Source organism: Bos javanicus, chromosome 10, assembly GCF_032452875.1.
Source record: "Bos javanicus breed banteng chromosome 10, ARS-OSU_banteng_1.0, whole genome shotgun sequence".
In the NCBI taxonomy this organism is placed as follows: Eukaryota; Metazoa; Chordata; class Mammalia; order Artiodactyla; family Bovidae; genus Bos; species Bos javanicus.
In genome coordinates this window covers 42,607,044-42,632,610 of record NC_083877.1, presented here as the reverse complement: position 1 = coordinate 42,632,610, position 25,567 = coordinate 42,607,044, and the positions used below count along the sequence as shown (strand labels likewise).

General features: G+C 35.3%; 1 protein-coding gene across 1 annotated transcript in view; it reads left to right on the top strand.

Annotated features, from left to right (window-relative positions):
• SOS2 (SOS Ras/Rho guanine nucleotide exchange factor 2) overlaps positions 1 to 25,567 on the top strand; it is a 105,383-nt gene that overhangs the window by 74,477 nt on the left and 5,339 nt on the right. The window contains exons 13-21 of the mRNA XM_061429776.1: positions 252 to 355; positions 2,910 to 3,132; positions 6,205 to 6,324; positions 6,483 to 6,645; positions 10,886 to 11,003; positions 12,003 to 12,175; positions 14,728 to 14,844; positions 16,094 to 16,355; positions 16,886 to 16,927. Of these exons, the coding sequence (XP_061285760.1) occupies positions 252 to 355; positions 2,910 to 3,132; positions 6,205 to 6,324; positions 6,483 to 6,645; positions 10,886 to 11,003; positions 12,003 to 12,175; positions 14,728 to 14,844; positions 16,094 to 16,355; positions 16,886 to 16,927 (1,322 nt within the window). The remainder of the gene's footprint in view (positions 1 to 251; positions 356 to 2,909; positions 3,133 to 6,204; positions 6,325 to 6,482; positions 6,646 to 10,885; positions 11,004 to 12,002; positions 12,176 to 14,727; positions 14,845 to 16,093; positions 16,356 to 16,885; positions 16,928 to 25,567) is intronic.

Here is a 25,567-nt window from a genome sequence, read left to right as displayed (position 1 = left end):
TTCAAATTTTAGGTCTTTCAAAGAAATCCTTTTACAATTGAAGAACTTAAAAGTAGCTTTTGTAATTATAGAGAATAAATTTTCTACATATGAAAAAAGAAAAGGTACTTTTCCATGCTTATAAAATTAGAAACTCTTGGGTTTTATATTGGCCCTAGTGTATAAAAGTATCACCATGGCATTAGAGAAGTGAAAGAAGTATAATTGAACTCTTGGGTTTTACTAAAATATGTTTCTTTTCATTTTGTCAGGGTCTTAAATGTGTTTCGGCACTGGGTTGAACACCATTTTTATGACTTTGAAAGAGACTTGGAGCTGCTTGAAAGACTAGAATCCTTCATTTCAAGTGTAAGAGGTATATTATTTAAAGATTTGATTGACTCTTCTGTTGCACATGAGGTTTTGTTGTTTTTTTTTAGTTTATGTGATTTTCAATTTAAGAAGCTAAACTATTTTTCATTTTAAAAAAGAAATAAGATTTGGAATAATTTTTATAGACTTTAAGGCTCTCACATATGTTTAGAACCACCTGAAGTGTTAAAGGTTTTTAGGAAAATATTTTTTTTAAAGTCAGAAGTCCTCTTTAGTAAATTTAAAACTTTATCTCGTCTCATGGCTGCCACTCCTTTAACTAATTAAATATTTGTGTAATTTTACCTGTTTATTTTCCTTTATCTTATTCTTCAGTTTTGAATGGTTAACAGCTTCTTGGTATTGGTGGTTTAGTCGCTAAGTTGTGTCCAACTCTTGCGACCCCCCGGACTGTAGCCTGCCAGATTCCTCTATGCATGGGATTCTCCAGACAAGAACACTGGAGTTGGTTGCCATTTCCTTCTCCAGGGGATCTTCCCGACCCAGGAATCGAACCCAGGTCTTATACATTGCAGGCATATATTCTTTACCGACTGAGCTATGAGGGAAGCCCTAACAGCTTCTTAAATAATATCTATTTCCCCTGGAAAAGTTTTTGGTATATCTTTGGCACCTGAAAGATAGGGGTTTCCTACCTGAAGTTGCAGAGCACAGTCCATAAAATGAAACTCTAGGCAGTGAGCATCAAACAAATGTATGTATCAAAATATGCAACATATCAGATATATGCTATTGAATCCAGAAAATTCATGTTTTCCCTGATAGTATAAGGCATTAATTAAAAATATTGGCATATTGTAAATTAAATATAGCTTCTTTCATCTCCTACTTGTTCTTTAAGGTGAATTTTACTTAAAATAGAGAATGTGATTTGTTTCCATTTTGAGATGTTTAAAACACATTTTTATCATCTGTGCTTTATAGTACTAAGCTGATTTTTAATTTAATGTTCTTAATGAAGATAGTAGATTTTATTTGCTATAAGAAGCTTCTAAAATACACATATTAGAATAAAACAATTAAATGGTTTTGTTTAAAGGCCTTTCCAATACAAGTTAATCCTCAAGATAACTCAGTAGTTGATGAGGGAAAGTTTTTTTTGGGGGGAAGATATTTTTTTTATAATTATTTGTTTTTAATTGATCAATGACTGCTTTATAGTATTGGCTTGATCTCTGTCATACATCAGCATTAATTAACCATAGGTGTACGTATGTCCCCTCCCTCTTTAACCTTCCCATCTCCCTCCCCATCTCACCCCTCTAGGTTACTGCAGAGCCCCAGTTTGAGTTCCCTGAGTCATGCAGCAAATTTCCATTGGCTACCTATTTTACATATGTTAGCATATATGCTTCTGTGCTCCCCTCTCCATTCGTCTCACCCTCTCCTTCCACTCCCCTGCTGCCCTTGTCCATAAGTCTTAACTCTGTCTGTGTCTCCATTGCTGCCCTGCAAATATGTTCATCATTACTCTCTCTATAGATTCCATATATGTGCATTAATACACAATATTTATTTTTCTCTTTCTGACTTACTTCACTCTATATAATAGGCTCTGGGTTCCTCCACCTCGTTAGAACTGACTCAAATGTGTTCCTTTTTATGGCTGAGTAGTATTCCACTGTATATATGTACCGCAGCTTCTTTATCCAGTCACCTGTTGACGGACATCTAGGTTGCTTTCATGTCTAGCTGTTGTAGAGTGCTGCAGTGAACATTGGGGTGCATGTGTCTTTTTCAATTTTGGTTTCCTCAGGGTATATGCCTAGAAGTGGTAATTGCTGGGTCATAAAAGGGAAAGGTTTTGTAGAAGCATTGCAACCAATAAGTGAAGAAGGAATGACAGAATTAGAATGTTACCATTTCTCAAACTCACAGTAACATCATAAAAAGACATTTTATGCCTCTTGTCAGAAATATTCTTGCAAGTATTCATGTTTAAGTTTGTCCTGGACCAGATCAATCTGTATATGTTGACTTACAGAAAATACAGAGACAGAGAAATAGGGCTGATGACGCCACAAAGATTGAATTGGCAAAATTTAGACTTGGGAAACACCACAAGTGATTGAATTTCAACAAATAAATTGTCTGAAGAAATGAGAGAAAAGAGAGGAACCTGTTGATGAATGGAGTCTTGAGACATACTGACTCAGTGCAGTGTGTACATCTTGTTGGATCCTACTTCCTACAAACCAACTGTGGGAAGACGGTTCCCTGAGACAATCAGAGAAATGTGAATACTAACTAAATATTTGATGATATTAAGAAGATACTGTCATTTTTATATGTGTAATGGTATTGTATTTTTTTAAGTCTTAACTTTCAGATACATACTTAAATATGAATGAAATTATATTATACCTTCGATTTGCTTTGAAATAATATAAGTAGAGGGAGGACATGAGTGATATTAGGTAAAACAGTGGCCGTGAGTTGATAATTGTTGAAAGTAGATGAAAGTTACAAATTATATGAATATTTGCAGTTAATGTTTGTCAAGTAAAGGGCTTTTTTTGTTTGTGTTCTTTTTATAGGGAAAGCTATGAAGAAATGGGTAGAGTCAATTGCTAAGATCATCAAGAGGAAAAAACAAGCTCAGGCAAATGGTATAAGCCATAATATTACCTTTGAAAGTCCACCTCCACCAATTGAATGGCATATCAGCAGACCAGGACAGTTTGAAACATTTGATCTCATGACACTTCATCCAATAGAAATTGCACGTCAGCTGACCCTTTTGGAATCTGATCTCTACAGGTAGACAATTAACATTAATTTGCTGCTGTGTTTTCAAGAACGTTGAACATTTCTATCTATTTTCAGAACTTTCTGAAAATTATTCATGTGTACTTAAAAAGCCTCGTCTATTCTTACGGGCTAGGAAGAAAGTTCATAGCAATTTTTTAATTATAATCTGTTCTGCAAGTGAAAGTCTTATAAATTATTGCTCTTTAGGCCTAGATTAGGTACTAGCAATCCTTCACAAGAGAAGTGGCAAAGAGAAGACTAATGCAATAGAATAAGCAGGCACTTTAGACCGTCACCCAGCTCCTATTCCTGATGCTTTCTCATATTGCTTTAGTTTAACTTGCTTCAGTTAAAAAAGACTGTCAGTATAGATGCTAGGCTCTGGGCAGCTCAGTCCATGGACTATTGAGTGAAATAAACTTTCTTCTTTTTTTTTTTTTTCAAATACTCTGTAATAAAAAGTTAGACTTGGGACTTGACTGGGTTAGCTTTGCAAGGCAAATGAATAAAAATTCTTAGTGGAGTAAAGATTTCTTCACTTCTTTTAAGGAGTCTCAAATACTGTAGCTATTTGAAATTAGTATTGACTTTAAGGATTTTTGAAGTAGATGATGAACCATACTTTAAACTTGTAAATAATTTTCTTTTGTTTATAAGAATCGCTAGAAATATGCTTGACTATTTTTGTCTGTATCCCATCGTTTGTCTTTATATATAAAGCAGTTCCTGCCATCATCCTGTATCTACACACATCATGCATTTACAGCCTAACTTTAGTATCATGGCTGTGGCATTTCCAGGGTCACTCTCTACTCCAAATCAGACACTTCGCTTTGTCATATTATTTACTTCAAATTTTATTCCAGAATTACTAACTCATGTATCTCAGTCTCTCTTTTCAACTTGCTTATCAACTTCTTTGTCTGTCAGGTTTTTTTTTAACCCCTATGTTTTCCCAGCGCGTTAGCTTCTTTCTGTCTTCTCCTCCCTCATAATATAAGCTTTCTTCTTTCATTTACAACCCAGGTTCCTGTGAAGAGTAGAGGCCTTGCAAAAAAGAGAGTATAGGCCTTGTAGGTAATCACCACTCACTAACCTGTACCACTATGGTTGTATCAGAAACTTTTCTGCGTTCAGGAGCTGCTTTTGAAATACAAACATCCTTAAGAAATTATCCTGATTAGCAGCCGTTGTTTTTTTAAACTGAGATTACACAGGGAAAAGCAAGAATATATAAAGTTTAACGTTAGTGGAGAGTGTAGAAAGACACCAGATATAAAACTTGACCTTTAGAACTGGGTTTCTGATTTGCCCTGGTTGTGTTGTTCAGACTTTAGCACACACATCAGAGGTTGTTACCATCTGATTCAGAGTGTCATGTTATATTTTAAATAATTTGGAGTTCGAGTGGTTTTTGTTTGTATTATAGGATTTTTTTAAGGAAAAAGTTTTTAAAATTGCAATTGTAGTTGATACACAATATTATATTAGTTTCACGTGTACATTATAGTGACTCAATATTTTTGTGGCTATTTTATTTAAAATTATTATAAAATATTGGCTGTATTCCCTGTACTATACGATATATCCTTATAGCTTATTTGTTTTCTTCATAGTACTTTGTTAGGTCTTAATTACCTACCCCAGTTGCTCCTGCCCCTTCTTCTTCCTTACCTATAACCACTAGTTTGTTCTCTGTATCTATGAGTCTGTTACATTCATTTGTTGGTTATATTTTTTAGTCCATATATATGTGATAACGTGTTTTTCTTACTTTGCTTGACTTATTTCATGTCACATAATACCCTCTAGGTTCATGGGCACTTAAGTTGTTTCTTTACTGTGGGATTTGTGATAGGTGGGAATGAAGAGACTTATTACTTAGATAACAAAGCAAATAGTATGAAGTTAGATTTTTCCTTACAGTGTTACATGAATGGACATCAGGAATAAAAAAGCACTGAGCTCTATGTGGACCTACTTTCAAAACATAGAAATACCTTTGTTAAGTGATATGTGTATTATGGAAGAAGGATACCATACGTAAAACATTGACACTCTGTAAACTAAAATTCTGGTGAAATAATAGAACCAATTAAGAAAATTTATTTCCAAGACTGTTCAGAGTACCCTTTTGTACTCAAATCTACTGAACTTTTTTATTATAATAGCCAGGTCTATAGGACAGTGATGGCAATGCCATTGGTCAATATTTTAAATGCTTTTCCAACTGTTTTTTATTAAAAAATATAGACGATAATACAGTAAGGGCTCAACAACAACAAAAGCATTACAAATAAAAGTGAAACCCTTTGTGTGATTCTCTCCAATCCCATTCCTCTTCTTTCTCCCAAAGGATAATTGCTATTCTATATTTGGCATTTACTACTCCTATGTGTGTCTTTATAATTTATATACATACAACCATTCATAAACAACACGTAGCATTATTTTACACATTTTAAGTCTGTTTCTACCTGTGTATCATTCTGTAACTTGTTTTTTTACTTAAATCATTTCTGGCATTTGTTCAAGTTGCTGAGTATCGCTCCAGTCTGCTTATTTTAATTGCTGTATTGTATTCCATTGTATGAATACTCCACAGTTTATCCGTCCTCTTGATGATGAGCATTTAGGTTGTTTGGGATTTTTCACTCTTGCAAATTTTGCTTGACTGAACGTTCTTAGAAATGCTAGATGATCTAGTATGTATATCTTCAGTGTTATGAGATATTGTGAAATTTTTTGAAAAGTGGTTATATCTGTTTTTACTTGCACATCAGTGATGGGGAGTTCTCTTTTTTCCACATTTTTATCCATTTGGTGTTAAACTTCTTTTAGTGTGATAGCAATAAAGTGGGATTTCATTGTGGTTTAATGTTCTTTTTTCTGAGTAAGAGTTAAAATATTCTTTCATGTCTGTAGCTTTTCAGTTCTGTTTCTCTGTAAATTATCTCCTTGTATGTTTGTTCACTTATCTTTTAAACTAGTTATCTTTTTCTTTTTAAGCTTTTGGAGGCCTTTAAATAATTTTGATACTGATCCCTTGTAGATTAAGTGCATGGATTTTTGGTTCCACAGGAAAGTTCAACCTTCTGAACTTGTAGGGAGTGTATGGACCAAAGAAGATAAAGAAATAAATTCTCCAAATTTATTAAAAATGATTCGCCACACCACAAATCTCACCCTCTGGTTTGAAAAGTAAGTTTTTACTTACTTTGTATTATTACTTCTTAATATATTTCTATAACATTAAGTCACATATAAGCAAACATTCTGGCTGAAAATGTATATTTTTTCTGTATGAAACAAGGCACTTCTTGCTTTCTAAGCCATGATTTTTTTTTTTTTTTGGTTAGATGCATTGTGGAGGCAGAAAATTTTGAGGAACGAGTGGCAATACTGAGTAGAATTATAGAAATTCTGCAAGTTTTTCAAGATTTGAATAATTTCAATGGTGTATTGGAGATCGTCAGTGCAGTAAATTCAGTATCAGTCTATAGACTAGATCATACCTTTGAGGTAAGTTTTAGGCTTAAATAGTTTATCTTTTGAGAGGAGATAAAATTAATGTGAAGGAGATTCCTTCTACCACCAATCTTTTTTGAGTAAATTGTTTATAAATAATCTGTCTTACTCCTGAAGCACAGTATCACAATATTAGAAAATACATCAATATATGCTAGTAAACCTAGAATTCATCAAAGAATATGTGTTTTGTGACTATTTAATATGCTTACCTAAATGCTTCCCTAGTGATTCCGATGGTAAGTATTCTGCCTGCAATGCTGGAGACCCAGGTTCAGTCCCTGGGTCTAGAAGATCTCCTGGAGAAGGGAATGGCTACCCATTCCAGTATTCTTACCTGGACAGTTCCACAGACACAGGAGCCTAGTGGGCTACAGCGCGTGGGGTCACAACCAGTTGGACTCAACTGAGCGACTAACACTTTCACTTTCAGATGTATAAAGTTCCAAATGTATTTTTTCAGTAGTAGATTGACTGACAGTTTCAAATAAATGACTAAACATATTTTAAATATAAATATACAAATTAATTACCTGTAGTATATAGTTAAGTAACATGGAGAGAATGCTTTCTAAAACTTAAATGTTTTTTTAAATTATAAAAAATAATTGTGTAAACATGGTGTATGTTTTCATGTTTATCATTAAAAATTTGGAAGATATAGAAAGTATAGAAATTTAGAGACTCAGCCATGTAAATATATTTGCCTTTGAGAATGTGAACTTTTATAGTGTTACTGGAAAGCAATCTGGCTACAGATGTTAACAGATGTTACACATACTTTTGGACATAGAATAAAAGGCTCAGGACTATAAAATTAAGGTACAAAGATCTAGTTTCTGCAGCAGTAATTGTACTAATAGTAGCAGAAAGCTAGATCCAACCTGTATGTCCATCAACAGAATGATTATGTTATCCTATCCCTATCATGTGGAGTATTGGTTGGAGGGGAAAAAAGTGACTAGAATCTTTGTGTGTGTCTTGAAAGAATAGTGTGACATTCAGGGGAAAAGCCATTTCAAAAATCTTTAGAAAAATTAATATAGTATGACTTCATTTTGATAGAACAGAACAGAATAAACTCTAAACATGTAAGTGGAGTTGCACAGCATTGAGAAGAGTGGAAGGATATGTACTCTTCACTTAACATTCATTCTTACAGTGGGTTGTGATTAGTGGGGAGTATAGGGTTAAACTGCTTTCATGTATGTGTTTTTCTATGTGAGTGTTTGCATGTTATTGATTTGTATGGACATATTATATATTAAAGATGTTAATAGTCAAATATTGCCAAATATTAATCTAAGAGACTAATAACTTCAGTTCTCATTTTGTAAACTCTAAAGAAATATATTCATTTTGAGACGTTAAGCTTTAGTTTCTTAAAATATTAAATGTTCAACAATATTTCTTAAAATAGGTATATGGTATAAGGAATAAAAATTTTAAAAAAGCCTGTTTACCTGGCATCCAGTTTAAAAACCTTTCCCAATTCTATCTCCTTTGTCCCTTCAGAGCCAACTACTGTGCTAAATCTTGTGCTTATCATTCTTTTGCTTTTTTCTATAGTTTTACTATTTGTAGCACTAAACAATGTTATTTTTCTTGTTTCTTAATTATATGTGAATATAATTCTTCCCAGACTTTTTTCACTCAGTATTATTTTCCTAAACTTCATCCATATTGTTTCTTATAATTATAGGCCATTCTTTTTTATAGTTGTATCATATTATAGAAATAGATTCAAGGGATTAGCTCTAATAGAGTGCCTGAAGAACTATACAAACTATAATGTTTGTAACATTATACAGGAGGTGACGATCAGAACCATCCTCAAGATAAAGAAATGCAGAAAGGCAAAATGGTTATCTGAGGAGGGCTTACAAATAGCTGAGAAAAGAAGAGATTAGAAAGACAAAGGAGAAAAGGAAAGATATATCCATCTGAATGCAGAGCTCCAAAGAATAGCAAGGAGAGATAAGAACCCTTCCTAAGTGATCAATGCAAAAAAATAGAGGAAAACAATAGAATGGGAAAAACTAGAGATCTCATCAAGAAAATTATAGAAATAACTTTACTAAAATTTATTTATTTGCTTATTTATTTATTAGTTAATGGTCATTCATATTGTTTCTAGTTTGATGCTATTATCGATAATGTTGTCATGAACATTTTCTGCCTGTGTCCTGGAGCATACATATACAAATTTCTCTTACATACCTAGAAGTAGAATTATTGGATGATAGAATAGATAATGCCCAGTTGTTTTCTCAAATTACTGTGCCAGTTTATACTCTCACTGGAAACATAACGAACTCTGGTTGTTCTGCATTCTCACTGACACTTGATATTGTCAGTTCTTTTAATTTTTCTAGTCTTGTGGTTTGGGTTTATAATTTCTTGATTTCTATTGAGTTTGAACCTCTTTTAAGATGTTTATTGGCTCTTTGTATTGTGGAAATTTTTTTACTTTTCTTTGAGTTTTTCTCATGAATTTGTATGAGTTCTCTCATATACTATATTTTAATCCTTTGTCAATCATGTTTGTTATAAATACCTTTTTTCCAGATCAAAGCTTCTGTTTTCACCATTTTTATTATGTCTTTTGATGAACAAAAATTCTTAATGTCACATTTATTTTTTCCTGTGTAATTTGTGGTTGTTGGTGTCTTGTATAATAGATCCTCCTCTGTTATCTTAATGTTTTCTTTCTCATTACGTCCTTAATCTAGCTGGAAACAAATTTTGAGTATGGAGTCTAAATTCATTTTATGTTCCATTTGGCTAGCCAGATGATCCCACACGTTTATTAAAAGTGCATTCTTTCCTCATTGATCTCTAGGTGCCAGCTATGTCATAAATTGAGCATCCATATATGTGTGGGCCTGTTTCTGGTTCCTCTGTCCTGTTCCTTTAATGTATTCCATTATTCCTGTGCTAGTGCCGCATGTTTAAATTGCCATAGTTTTATACTAATTCTTGATACACTATAGTAGGCCAAGTCCCCACCAAGCTTCCTTTTCAAGAGTGATTTACTCTTTTTTTTTTTTTTAGTTCCCCAAGCAGGGATTGAACGTGGACTCCAGCAGTGAAAGCACTGAGTGCTAACCACTGGACTGTCAGGGAATTCCCAAGAGTGACTTATTCTTGACCCTTTGCTATTATGTAATTGTAGAATCATCTGAAAGGTTGGGATTTTGATAAGAATTGTACAGGTCCTATAAATCAATTATGAAGAACTGACATTTTTACAATAATGAATCCTCCCAACTACGAACATAGTATATCTCTCCATTTATTTATTTAATAAAGTTTTATGGTTTTCTTGATGAAGACCTCACAACTGTTTTGTTAGATTTATATTAGAATATTTTAAAATTTGTTTTCTTTATTGATTATATCTAGAAATGCAGTTGATTTTTGCCTATTAGTTTTATATCCAGCAATATTGCTAAATTCTTTCATTAACATTCTATATGTAGATTTATTACATTTCTTTACATAATCATTTCCTCTGTGAATACTGGCAATTTTTCTTCTCAGTTGCTAGTCTTTTATTTATTTGTTTATTTTTCTTGTCCATTCTAGTTAGAACTTCTGTAGAGCACTGAATAAAAGTTACAGTGCAGTCACCTTTGCTTTTTCCTTAAGTTAAAGGAAATGAGTTGAGTGGTTTTTTATCAAGTACGTTTGCTGTCAATTTGTGTGTGTGTGTGTGTGTGTGTATGTATCAGGTTAAAAATAAAATAACTGACTTTTAATTACAAAATGTAATAATGAAATATAAAATAAATGACTGCTTACTTGGTTTAATAAATTTTTGTTCAATTCTTGTCTCCCTCCCCTGGCCTTCTCTTTACCAAAATCTTACTACCCTTAGCCCCAAAAGACCTTCCAGTAGAAAAATACTTGAATGCCATGGGATTATATTTTTCTCCTATAGCTATAACTTGAAACTCCAGCTAATCAGGATTATAACTAATAATGTCTTAAGGAAGATTGTTTTATTGTTTAATCCTCTAACTTATATTAGAAAAAAACTAAGTTTTAAAGTTCTATATTTATAGATAAGTCATTTCCAGCAAGTAGAGATAAGAATACTACTGATCTCTTAATTTAAAAGCTTTTTTTTCAAACACTTGTACAATATTAAAATTGAAAGCTTTGTACCTAAAAAATATGATTGAGCTGTTTAAAAAAAAAACAAATTATACTCCATTTATATATTTTAAAGGCGTTGCAGGAAAGAAAAAGGAAAATTTTGGATGACGCTGTGGAATTAAGTCAAGATCATTTTAAAAAATATCTAGTGAAACTTAAGTCAATCAATCCACCCTGTGTGCCTTTTTTTGGTAAGTTATAAAATATGGATTTATATTTTGAGGGAGATTTTGTTATATAGCAAAAAGAGACCAGCCTTTAGAAGCAGATAGTCCTGATTTTATATCTGAGCACATCTACTTTTATTAGCTGTCTATATTGATAAATGAAACCTAAACTCTATATGTAGACTCTTATCTATAAAACTTGTAATTCTGGTAATTATCTCATAGAGTTGTAAGGAGTCCTGTGGAATCTCTTCTATAAGAGCAGTAGTCTCATTCATGAGGGCTCCAGCCTCATAAGTTTAGCACCTCTCAAAGGCCTCACCACCTCATTCTGTCACATTGGGCATTAGGATTTCAACATATGAATTTTGAACATTCGACCATTCAAATTAGAGCACACACCAAAAATGTCTCCAGACATTCCCAGATACCTGTCCTCTGGGGGACAAAATTGTCCCCAGTTGAGAGCCACTGATGTAAATGAATCTAATTATGTGTGAAAGAGAAACTGAAAACTTTCTTCCTGTCCAAAACTGAAGAATAAATTGTGTCTAAATTACAGGCTTTGGGAAAACAGAATTAGTTTGCAAATCTGTAGTCTTATTAACCAGAATTGGCTTAAAATTAACTTGCTGGTCAGTAATCACTTAAGATCATTGGTATTGCATATTTTATTAATAATCATTTAAGATCATTGGTGTTAAATATTTATAAGTAAATATTAAAATGGTTAGAGTAGATTTAACACATAATTTAGACTGTGAATGAATCCCCTCTTTTATTTTAGGCTATTAGACTAAGAAATGGCAAATTAAGCTCTTTATAAACCCTAATTTTCTTTCAATTTTAAATTATTTCCATCCATGTAAAAAATTCTTCATGTAGAGTTGATTATTAAATATATCAGAGATTTCACTAGTAAGACCTGCTGTATTATGTCTTTCAACTTTACTAGATCAATTGTTTTCCCAAATGGTTAAGTAACCAATTTTAAAACTTTTCTTCAAATACTTTTTTTACTAGGAATATATTTAACAAATATACTGAAGACTGAAGAAGGGAATAATGATTTTTTAAAAAAGAAAGGGAAAGATTTAATCAATTTCAGTAAGAGGAGGAAAGTAGCTGAAATTACTGGAGAAATTCAGCAGTATCAAAATCAACCTTACTGTTTACGGATAGAACCAGAAATGAGGGTAAATATTTTCTTTGCTTATCTTTAAAAGAGAACATGTTAAGTCCTCTGCCCTCTCTAAGAAATTCCATAGCCATACATTATGATCTTTATTTTGCTATGAAAATAATATGCATTAATGAATCAATAGATGGAAGTGGTGAATATTAGATATTCTCCACTAACAATCTGCCGTTATTAATATTACTAGGCACTTTGTCTTGACAGTTATTGCTTCTTTGTGCAACAGGTTTAAGTAACACTTTCAAAAAAATGAATGACAAAATGGAATGGAAGATGCTTTCCGATGTCCACACAGTAAAAAGAAAATCCACTACCAGTACTATCATTAGTTAATAGACATTTTAGATATTTTACATGTGCCAGTGTAACATTAAATAATTAATACCTTTATAAGAACACTGCATTTAAGTAGGGGAAGGGGTTGGGAGAGTGATGTGTATATATGCATAGCAAAACAATGATTTTTTAAAAAATATTTTATCACTTGATATTCTGTTTTGAGCAATAGTTCATAATATTGATTCTGTGGTACTATAAAGTGTGAATATCTTCTAAATTAGAGTAAATACTATGGTATTATATCTATAGTAAGTAGATATTATTGTGTTTATTTGAAATTCAGAACATATGATAACAATCAGAGTAAGTTTACCTTTCACATTAAAAATTGTGCTACACTTTCAGATATAGTTTGCAGGTTGAGCATATTGAGTGAAAATAGTCACCATCATTTCCATCCTCCTAAATTGTAAGATGGTAACTATTCTTTGTTCCAAGTTCAAAACAAAGAACCTTAAAGTCCTAAGAAAAATTGACCTGAAGTGTACACCATTATGAAAATATAGACAGATACTTGCTTTAAAGAAAATGGTTGTTTGTTCCATCCCCTTCTCTCAGCATTTAGCCAACCCTCTGTGATTTGGTGTTCCATAGGGGTAAAGAAATGTTCTTGAGGGAATTCCCTGGAGATCCAGTGCCAAGGGCCCAGGTTCAATCCCCGTTCAGGGAACTAAGATCCCACAAGCTGCATGATGGGGCCAAAAAAAAAAAAAAAATGTTCTTGAAGCCCAGATTAGAATTCACAGTGTATTTCCTCATAGAAATAATGTTGCATTTTAGTTGGGTATAATTAAAATAGTGCTTTTAGCATTCATATCTCAATAATTCCTGATAGGTTTCTGCATCTGATCTAGACATCCTGCCATCATTTAAAGCATTCTTTTGGGGGTAAGGAGCAGAGAATGCTTTTTTTACGATTGACTCAAAATAAGCTTAAAATGTAGATAAAGTAGCCATTCACTTTCAAAGCATAGTTAGCCAAACTAGTATTTAAAAGTAGAGTAACAGATGAGAAAATCACAATTATAACTTTATAAAAGTCTTTAAATTACTTTTGGTCCATATGATTTAATTTATCTGACCTGAATATAAGAATAAATTGTTTCAATATTGTTTAAGTAGTAATGCAATTTTCTTGAAATTGTCAGAATGCCTGAAAAATGGAAGAAGTTTATACTAGAAATTCTAAAGCTCATTTTGCCTACTGGTAAAGCTAAAACTCAGAACTTATTTTTACATATGCTTCTAAGCCACTTCAAAATTAAACTAAACCCAATCATTTGCTTATAAGGAAGTCATCAGAAATGCACAGAAAAATTTATGCATGAGGAGTGGATAATAACACATAATTATAATAGCAAAAAATTAGAAACCACCTATGTAAGTTACTACCTATATGGAAATTGGTGAAATAAATTCTGGAACATTTCATCTGATGAAGTACAATATAGTTAAAATTTGTATTATTTAAAGTAAACCATACAGAAAAAAATTAATATTTTCAAAAGGCTAAAAATACCTATGTTGTGACCCCAATTTCGCAGGAAAAAAATTGTAATAATGTATATGTGCATATGTTCACATACATAGTTAAGACACTGGAAGACTGTCCCAATAGTAAAATGTTGACAGTGCAATCTCTCATTGTGAGATTACTGTTTTTCTTTTTGCACTTTGTTAGATCATCTAAACTTTCTACTTAAAAACCTATGTTTAAGTTTAGCAAATACTTTTTCATTAAAGACAGAAAAGTTATTTTGTTAGATGTGAGCACAGATATGTTAAAATATATTATTGTCCTTGAAATTATTTTTGAATAGACTTTAATCCAATTTATCGCTACTTTTTTTCTGATCATCAAAGTTTTATTGTGGATTATAACTAATTCTGTTTTAAACACTTTTGACTTATTACTGATGATCATTTTGTTGTGTAATCAGTAGGAATGTTAACTGATGGATACTGAGCTATTAAGATGATAGTAAGTGAAAGTCTGTTCATCTTCTTAATAGAAGTTTAAGATTGGAGTATAAAACTTCCATAAAAACTTTATAATTTTATCCCAAAATAGAGAGATTGGAATCAGCAATCCTTGAGGACTTTTCAGACATTAGGATCTATTAATTTGTTGATAGTTTTTTTGATATTAAACCGATGAAGTAAACATTTTAATAAAATAAAAAATATATACTTATGGATGTTTAATTCCAGAGATTCTTTGAAAACCTTAACCCCATGGGATGTGCTTCTGAAAAAGAGTTTACAGATTATTTGTTCAACAAGTCACTAGAAATTGAACCCCGAAATTGCAAACAGCCACCTCGATTTGTAAGTGCATTATAATTTTGGAAAATTTTGTTTTTTAAAACGATATCATCTTTAATGTTCAGTAGACTATTTCCATTAAAATCATACTTTGCTTGAATACCTGTTTTGTTTTGCAGTATTGCATTATTTCTAAAATTATATATCCTGTAGGGGGAAAGTTAGCAGTTAGATAAAACCTGATGTATCCTGTCTCTTAAACCACTTACTTACCCATCCATTTCTGATCCTTCCCAGTATAAGGGGGAAAGCTATGAGAAAGTGAGAACCTAATGACAGGTAGGTAATAGGACAAGGAATGAAGAGACTTGGGAAAGAGTAAGGAGATATATTGTGGTTCTTCTGACTTGACCATGGTTTCTGCCATAAGAGCACCACTGTCCACAGTTAGCACTGGAACCCACCTCACTCGCTAAAATTTGCTACTATACAGTAGTTGCTTTTATTCCTGGGGTTTACAGTGACACAGAAGTAGTAGTACACCAATTATAAGGAGCTGAAAGTGAAACAAGATGTGGAAGGAAGGAAAAACATTTGTCATACATGAACTTGGGGCCAGATAGTTTCATGTTACCTCATCTCCACAACAATTGTATGATATTGACCTTAGTCTCATTTTACAGACATAAAGAGGCTCAAAGGAGATAAATAACCTTTTCAAGGCTGCATAGCTAGATATGGGCACACTTGAGGTTTTAACTCAAATTATCTGAATCTGAGTTTATATTTTTCATTAAGTTACCACTGTGGGAATTTTTAAAAGTGGAGGGTAAAGGTGAGAGACAATGATAGCAATTTTTCCCAAAGACTCTAAAGTATCATTGCAGAGGTTGGTCATTTATTATTTTGTGGAGTTGGGGAGAGGATGTCTTTTTTTCTATAGCACCTAGCATAATATGTTGTATTTATTGTATCTACAGTAAATATTTATAAAATCGATATCAATAATTTGAAGAAATTTAGATTCAAGTGTCTTGGAAGCAAATAGTTGTTTTCACATGAATTTTTATTTTATTTCTGAATTATGAAAAGAGGTTTACTTATACAGTATTCAAGTCCACCTTAAAATTAAGCCAATCAAATCTCAAAGTGTTCTGCTGGAAGAACAGTTACAGACTGTCCTTGCAGGTTGGGATTTATTGTACTCTTTCAACTGTATACTAATATGCTAAGCCATAATACTTTACATAATGTACTTTATTTATTAAAGTACACGCAAGTTAGTAATGGTAATTACATTTGCTTTTCCTAGCCTAGGAAATCAGCTTTCTCCTTAAAATCTCCTGGAATAAGGCCTAATACAGGCCGACATGGCTCTACCTCAGGTACTTTGCGAGGTCACCCAACACCATTAGAAAGAGAACCGTGTAAAATAAGCTTTAGTCGGATTGCTGAAACGGAGCTTGAATCAACAGTGTCAGCACCAACCTCTCCAAATACACCATCTACCCCACCAGTGTCTGCTTCTTCAGACCTTAGTGTGTTTTTAGATGTGGATCTCAACAGTTCCTGTGGTATGTATTTGATGTAAATTGTTTGGCAAAAAAGGGAATCTTTTGTTTTAGTTAATTCTCATCATTTTAGTTAGGAAACTGTAGAATCCTTTACAGACTATATTAGTGTGAAAAATGACATCTATATGTGAAAATAAAGATTAACACAGGGGAGGAAAGCATAATTTGTGCGTTGCTTTTGCATATTATTTTCTAGTTTATTCATTCAACAAAGATTTGTTTAGGACCTTTTGCGCCCCAATTCTACTCTAAAGGGAGCAATAGCCAATGAAAAAGAAAACAAAACAGATAAATTCTGTGAAGGAAATTTAAAGAGACTGATAGAGAGGGAGCTATTTATGCTAAGAAAGGAAAAAAATTCCAAGTACAAAGAATACCATATTCATTCTTTAAAAACTAACATGGCAAAAGATGATAAAGTTCTGAACTCTGTACATGTTATTATGTATGTTACTTTATGCAAACATATTTTTAAAATAAAATCATACATATTACCTTCCTTTTCAAATTGATTTTTCTCCTTCTAATAGGAAGCAATAGCATCTTTGCTCCAGTCCTCTTGCCTCATTCAAGTAAGTAAGAATTTAACTTGATTCTAATGAAATGACTATAAAGATAATAATTGCATTGATGAACTTTGTATATGAATATTTTGAATTTTAGCAACATTTAAAGATTTTACAAAATAAAATTCTTACAAATGGATGGAATTATTTTTTTACAACTGGGTACTATTTAAACTTTACTACAGTTTCATCATTTTACTATATATGTTTTAGGGACTGCATGATGCTGAACAAATTACTTAGCATCTCCAACTTGTTAAGGGTCAAATGAGATAACTATATAGAGCACCTAGCACATTGCTTGGCGCAGAAGGAAGGAACAGTGATTTCATATCGGTTGTCTCTCCTCTTCCCTGCTATTTCCAATTCATTTTTCTACAGGAATAATACTAAATGTTTATCAGGTTCCTAGGCTAGCTTTGATCACTTATTTCTTCTCATGAACTTATTTAGTTAAAGTAGCATTTTAAGTAAAATGCTATTCTGCCATCCTTAATTATATCATCAGATCAGATCAGATCAGTTGCTCAGTCGTGTCCGACTCTTTGCGACCGCATGAATCGCAGCACGCCAGGCCTCCCTGTCCATCACCAACTCCCGGAGTTCACTCAGACTCATGTCCATCGAGTCAGTGATGCCATCTAGCCATCTCATCCTCTGTATGACATAAATACTGTCACTTACCTTTCTGTGGCCATTTGTTTAAAACAGAATAACCCAAAGGGATACAGCAGCTTCAGGAATAATTCTCCCAATCTAGAGGACTTCTGCTTCTATGATAGTAAAATGTAGATCATATAGATAGTAACAAGAGAATTCCTGTCCTGTGAGAAAAGTAAGTTTATTCTTTTAAATATTTAATTCTGTAATTTCAGATTTTTATCAAGGTAATATATGTGTAGAGTTTCAAAAGGCAAATAGTGCTTAAAATACTTAGGGTGAAATTAACAACAGTATTCTCCCTCCTGACTCCCCACCCCTTGTTTTGCAGTGATTCTTCTACCTTTTTAAGTGATGTTTTTATATTTTTCTCTCTCTTGAATCATTACTTTTAGACAGTGTTTAAAAGACATGGTAGGTGAGGATTTCTCTCTTTACCTAATAAACTTCCCGCATTTAGAGAAAATATTATTACGGCTAAGTCACAGAGTATATACTGTGATTATGCTTCCTTTCTTGTATGCTGTTTCCTGGAATTAATAATAGCTTCATTAATGTTTAGGATTTTTGTTTTTTAAACGTCTATTGCTAAGTCTTCCCACACGCTTTAACACCACAGTTTTCCTTAAAGTCAGACCATTTGGGGAAATTACCAAGGTTTTTTTGGTTTTGAGGGTTTTTGTGTATGCTTTTTAACCGGGAAACTTCCTTACTGATGATCTTTTGTCCTCCTGCTCCATTTGGGACTAGTTGCTGTCTCGGCTTCTGACTTAGCTGAAATCCTAGAACTTTCTTCTGCTGTCATACTGGAAATGACTCCTTTATTTTGATAGGGGTACATTCTGTAGTAGCTACCTGAGAAAGGATACATAGGATATACATTTTTAAGTTCTTGCATTTCTGAAAATGTATTTATTATACATTTCATTGTTAATAGTTTAGCCAGGAAAATTCCCTGGCAGTCCAGTGGTTAGGACTCTGCACTTTTGCTGCCAAGGGCTGGGTTCATTTCCTTATCAGGGAACTGATATTCCATAAGCCTGCATGCTCATCCTCAGTCACTCAGTCATGTCTGACTCTTTGTGACCCCTTTGGCTATAGCCCACCGGGCTCCTCTGTCCAGGGAATTTTGGAGGCCAGAAACCCAGAAGGAATGGGTTGCCATTTCCTTCTCCAAGCCCACATGGTGCAAACTGCCCTCCCCCAAGTTCCCCCCCCCCAAAAAAAAAAAGTTTGGCTGGGTAGAGAAATTTAAGTCATTTTCAGTCAGAATCTTGAAGACAGTTTCCCACTGTTTTAGCTTTCATATGTGGTGTTTAGAAGTCTAGTATCATTCACTCATAAATTATTCATGCATATTTTTAAATGCCCGTTACATGTGGGCCCTATTGTAGGTACAACAGAAGTGGCACTGAACAAAATAGACAAAACTCCTTCTGTCAGTGACCCTACGTTCTTAATACTTTTTTTTGAAAACTGCAGTTTACTTGCTGTAATAACAAAGAGCCCCAAAAAGGCAGTGCCTTAAATGAAATGAAAGTTTGTTTCTCAAAATAGCCAGAGTAAGTAAACAACTCTGCTCTACTAGGCTTTCAAACTAGCAGGGCAATCCAGGATTCTCAAAATGTGTCTTCCATCTCTGAGTTTTGAGCAACTGATTTGAGTTGTTACCATTTTTCTGCCAGTAGGAACTTGGAGGGCAAGGAACTTTGTTTACAAAAACATGGTCTGGGAGTTGCAAACGTCACTCCTGCTCTCATCCCATTGGCCAAAACTTAGTCACACGGGCACAGCTGTAAGAAATGCTCTCTAACTGCTGCTGCTGCTGCTGCTAAGTCGCTTCCGTCATGTCCGACTCTTTGCGACCCCGTAGACGGCAGCCCACCAGGCTCCCCCGTCCCTGGGATTCTCCAGGCAAGAACACTGGAGTGGGTTGCCATTTCCTTCTCCAGTGCATGAAAGTGAAAAGTGAAAGTGAAGTCGCTCAGTCATATCCGACTCGTAGCGACCCCATGGACTGCAGCCCACCAGGCCCCTCCATCCATGGGATTTTCCATGCAAGAGTACTGGAGTGGGTTGCCATTGCCTTCTCCGCAGAGCCTATTACTAAAAGGATGAAAGGGAAAGGTGCCCTGGGGGACAATTAGGAGTCTCTGCCACATTAAATTCAAGAAGCTTTTAGGATCTTCTGTTTATTCCTAATGATCAGTACATTCACAGTGATCTACTTTGATGTGGGTCTTTTTTTTTTTTTTTCATTTTGCTGTGTATTTAATGAGCCATTTAAATTTAGAGATTTATGTCTTTGATTTCTAGAAAATTTTCCATGTATCATTTTGTTAATACTTTCTTCCCTTCCATGTTCCCTGGCTCCCTTTTTGGAGCTTATTTTCCATATTGTACATCCTAGATTTGTCATTCAGTTTTCTTTTATCTCCTCTTGTCCATCTCTTTGTTTTTATGTTCTGTTTTCTGGGAGATTGCCTTACTTTAATCACCCAGCTTTTCTATTTTTTTCATCTATCATGGTTTTGAATTTCTCAGAATTCTTTCTAAATTCCCTCTCAGCATGCCATTTTTATATTTTTCTCTTCTGGCTTAATTTTTTAATTTTTGAAAAATTTTGTTTCTGATAAGATTCTTTTTTTTCTGAGTTTCTTTCTTCTATTTGTTGTGGTCTGTGGTCTTTCATACTGGAGGCTTTTCTTTCTTATCTTATATCCTTAGCTTTCTGTTCATATTTTAAAGTGAGACAGTATAAATTTATGGAAAGATCTGTATCCATGGGTAAAACTTGTTGACTTCACTGTAGGGTGATAGAGTGTTGAGAATTTTTTAAATTAGGAATCCCCATATTTCAGAATCTGTGAGGCCTTTTCTCTAAGAGTATTTAGTTTCTCCAAAGAAAGATCTGTGAATCTTCTCCCTGGGTGATCTTTGCATTTAGTATGAAAATCTGTTTTCAGCACAGACTAGTGTCCCCAAGTCTGATGTTTAGATTCTCCAGCGAATAAAACCCTGAGTCTCCTGCCAGTGGTGGAAATGTGGTAATTTCCTGGCTTCATTAAGTACAGAATAGGGCTTTAGGGTTCTCGTTGTCCCTTGTATAGACTCAATCAAGTCCTCTGTCCCGTGCCTTCCATTATACTAAGTGCCTTCAATTCCCGATCCCTCCTTTGGTTCTGTGGGGGCAGTTTTGCTGCTGTTTGTCAGTCTCATTCAGTGTAGACTGTTGGGTTTTGTCTTCTTCCATTTGTCTCCTTCATATACACTGTAGTCCACCTTTATGGGTTGAAGCTTCAGGATTCAGATGTTTCCTGGTTTCATTGAAGTTTGTATATGTTTCTTACTTTCCTGTATTGTCCAGCAGTGGAAATGTTTTTACTACATATATTAGTTTCTAGTGCTTCAGTAACAGAGTACCACAAACTGAGTGACTTCAAGTCCACTTCCGAGGCTGAAAGTCTGAAAAATCAAGATGGCAGGGCTATGCTCCCTCTGAAACCTGTAAGGAGGGATCTTTCCTTGGCTTTTCTGGCTTCTGCCTTTGCTGGTAATCCTTGGCATCCTTTGGTTTGTAGATAGATCACTTTAACCTCTGCCTCTGCTGTCACATGGCCAGCTTCTCCTTGTATCTCGTTTTCTCTTCAACTGTTTTTATAAAGATACCAGTCACACAGAATTAGGACTTCCCAGGTGGCAAGGTAGTAAATAATCTGCCTGCCAACGCAAGAGATGCAGAAGATGCGCGTTCGACCCCTGGGTCGGGAAGATCCCCTGGAGGAGAAAATAGCAACCCAGTCCAGTATTCTTGCCTGTGAAGCCCCATGGACAGAGGAGCCTGGCGGCCCACTCTTTATGACCCGCTGTTCATGGGTCGCAAAGAGTTGGATACGACTAAGCACATAGCACACAAACAGAAATAGAGTTCACTTTCATCCTAACTTGATTTCAGAGCTGTAACGTCTATATTTCCCAATAGAGTCATATTTATTGGTACTGAGGCTAGGACTTCAACATAACTTTTATGGAGAGAAGGGACACAGTTCAGTTTATAACACTGTGTCATTTTAGAACAAGGAGTTTTAGACATTATTTTGGGTGATGGTAAAATATACTTTCCATATCATAAATAAAATCATGTTTTGAATTTTAATAGAAAACATTGAGAATAACTGCATAAAATTCTGAGTATCTTAAGGTCCTGAAAGAAATAAAAGTACAAAAAGTGCTCACGTACAATGAGAAAAACAGCAAGAAACAATGGGCATGAATAGGCAGTTTACATCAAAGAATGAGCAAGCCTATCTTAAAAGGTGCTCATATATCACTTACCCTCTTGAGTTGATATATTAGTATGATCCTTTTGGAGAGAAATTTGAAAACAACGTATCAAACCAAAAAAATGTTCACACCTTTTGGTCTTATTCATTCAATAGAAAATTGAGTACTTTGGACCAGCTACTCTGCCAACTACTAAGGATTCAGTAGCAAACAAGAAAAAGTCTCTGCCTTCATTAATACTGAATACCAAAACATTTTTGTGAAGAAGGCACATACATGAAGATCACATTGCTCACCCCACTCACTCTCTTGGTTTTTCTACTTTACTTTTAGCTTCTTAGTCTCTCTCGCTGGTTTCTCTGTATTTTCCCAACCTATTAAAAATGGAAGGTCCTAAGTCTCTGGATCTCTTTTCTTCTCACTCACTTGGTGTCTCATTCAATGTTATATCATCTGTAATATGATAATTCCCCATTTTTTTCCTGTGCCCAGAACTTCTCTCTTGACCTTTAGCCTCGTATAATCAGTGTCCTGTTCGATGTCTCTATTTCAATATCCTGCCCTCTAAAGTCGTTCTCTCCATTGCCACCTCTTCCCAGTTATAATCACATTTGTCTAATTGCTGAGGCTGAAAATATTAAGAGCTATCATTTACCTGTTTCTTTTTCTCATACCCAAAGTGTGATCTATCAACAAGTTTTATTTACTCTCAAAATACATCCAGGATCTAACCATTTCTTGACTTCTTTACTAGTGCTACCCTGGTCCAAGTGACCACAATCACTTACCTGATTGATTATAGTAGCATCCTCACTTCCCACCTTCCGTACTTCAGTTTTCAATACAGCAGATGGGTCCTTTTAGAATGTAGGTTAGACTTAACTCATGACTACTTAAAACCCATGGCCTTCTGCTGGGGTCCAGCCCTGGTGGAGTCATTGAATTCGAAGGGAGTTTTTCTGCAAGGAGCAGGCTCTGTGTATTGTGTATTCTTTAAAAGCTCCTTTGTTTAAAAGAAAATTTTTTTATCTTTTTCAGCCTTAGGCAATGCTCTGGGAGGCTTTGGATGTAAACTGGGGAATTCCTAGGCCCTGGGAGGTGCAAGCGGAGGTGGGGTAGTCGCCTTAAATCAGAAGTTGTTGTATAAATTTTTAAAGGTTTGTGTAGAGGGGGAGGGGGCTCGCCAGGTCGCCCAGCCGCAGTGTCCTGTAAGCCCTCTCATTCCTCGGGAGGTAGAGCACAGTCTCCCTCCTTTTCTTCGTCAATGGCAGAAAATATGATCTGCACAGAAGGTGGAGACCCACTACCATCCACCGCTATAGCCTCTCCCATAGGCTATCCAACAGCCTCATGACAGGGGTCCAGAACATTTTTAATCATATTTGTACGATAAGTTTTTAGTTGTTTTTTTTACCTTAACCGAAGTATCTAAATTAACAGTACCCTCTTCTGGAAACCAAGGACACTATTCTTGTACAAATGAAAAAAATGATTGAATGGTAGATTTTTAAACTTTGATTCCTCTCTTAATAACTGCAAAATTACTCCTATAAAGAGCTGTCTTTGTTTGATTCACTGTTACGCATGTCAGAAAGTTAAGTATAGTAAAAGATTTAGTTTTAGTCTTCAGAAACCGGGTTTTCTCTCCAACCCTTTAACACTTCAATACTTCCCACTCCTACTTGCCCTGTCTATCCTACAGGGGGGTCTGCAGCACCCTGAGTGGGGTCCTAGCCGTCCCAAAAACTCAACACAGGGGGAACAGTAGGGCTGATGACCCTAATTGTTTCGAGGGGGAGCAATAGGGCTGATGACCCTACTTGCTGTGAGGGGGGGAGGGCTGATGACCCTAACTGCTCCAAGGGGGAACAACAGGGCTGATGACCCAAATTGTTCAGAGGGGGGAGCAGTAGGGCTGATGACCCTAATTGCTCTGAGGGGGAACAACAGGGCTCATGACCCAAATTGTTCCGAGGGGGGAGCAATAGGGCTGATGACCCTAATTGCTTCGAGGGGGGACCTACTTTTGAAAAGCCTGTCCAGGCACCACTTACCGGGGTCCAGCCCCGGTGGATCCAGGGAATTCTAAGGGGAGACGGCTTCGGCGATCAGGATACGATAGAATTAAAGATACAAAGGGTGATCAAATAAGGATAGCTCAGTGAGAAAATTCAGTGGAGAAAAGAGGCTGAATAACTTGGTTTACGTGGAAAGCTAATAAAATTCCAAAATAAGGAATTTGAGTCACCTACGTAGACCGCAGGTGTCCTCCCGTTCTCCCGAAGGAGAGGAGACACTAAGGCCTCCCCGGTCAGATCTTAGAAGCCCAGGCAAATTTAGTAGGCTTGACAAGCCTCCATGCTCAAGATGGGAATTCAGCCAGAAGGTAAGAGAAGGAACGACATGGGGAGACCAAGTTTCAGTGAACAAGGCCCGCACTTTATTTTCCAAAGTAGTTTTTATACCTTAAGTTGTGCATAGAGGATAATGAGGAAGGGGTAGAGTCAGCAGTAAGCCAGGCTTTCTTCCTGCAAACTTATCATATGCAAAAGTTGGAATTACATCATCTTCTGGCCAAGAGGCCTGTTAACATTTTATCATCCTTTCTTCAGAAAACTTATTTTTCTCTAAAGGTGATTATTCTAAAGTCAGGCACCACCCTCCAAAAGCATTAGATAAAGTTGCATTCCTATAGGGCAAAGGTGTGGTGGGCTATAACAAGAAAAGAATTAACTCAAGGGTCCAAGGTTACAAACATTAAAGCTACTACTTACATTCCTATACACCAATTATATTAATCAATACACTGCCAGGGACACAGTAGATAAGGGATATGGAAACTTAGCAGCAAACATTGGCCCAACAAGTGAAAAACCCTTCACCAATACAATTTCTAATCAATCTTTTAACTGCTCAAAGGAATCTGTATTTAGACAGTTTAGAACATATCATGCCTCTCAAGGTTGGGAGGCTGTGAACAATCACATGTGGCCGGAAGATCCTATTCAGGCAGGCTAGAGGACTTCCAAAGGAGTTTGTAGGTTGAAACCCTCTTGTCACGCCCAGGAACTTTATTAACTGGAGCTGTAAGTTAACTCTTTTTCAGAGAGAGGTGGTGGGGGACAGCCCCCTGTAAAGTCAGAGGTATAGGTGAGAGCACAAAGCAGTAAAGTAGGCAGACTCTGGTTTGGGGGGGTAGATGCTCGAGAATTTCCAGGGGGACCCCTGAGGCTCAATCCCACCTTTGCGGTATGCCAAGCCTCCTTCCTCATGACCTTTGCCACGGGCGGAGTTCCTTACGCTGGCTCCCAGCAGCCTTCCATCCTAGAGTAAAAGACACAGTTTCAGTTTCTTCAAAAAGGACCCGTAAGGTCCTGTGAAATTTAACCTCTGATCAGTCAGACTTCATCACCTGCTGTTCACTCCTGTCACCTACTCTACTCTAGCTACTCTGCATCCTGGACATACTCCCACATCAGGACTTCTGTTCTTCCGATTCCCTCTGCTTAGAGTGCTGTTCACCCGTCTGGCCTAATGGCAAGCTCCCTTGCCTCCTTCAACCTTTTTTCTCAGTGTTTCCTGAGGGAGGTCTTCCCTGATCACCCTGTTTGAACTTGTTCCCCATTCCCTATCTAATATTTCTTCTTTTAACTTACAGCTGTTATACTTTTACTTAATCATCATGTATATTCTTTCTTATCA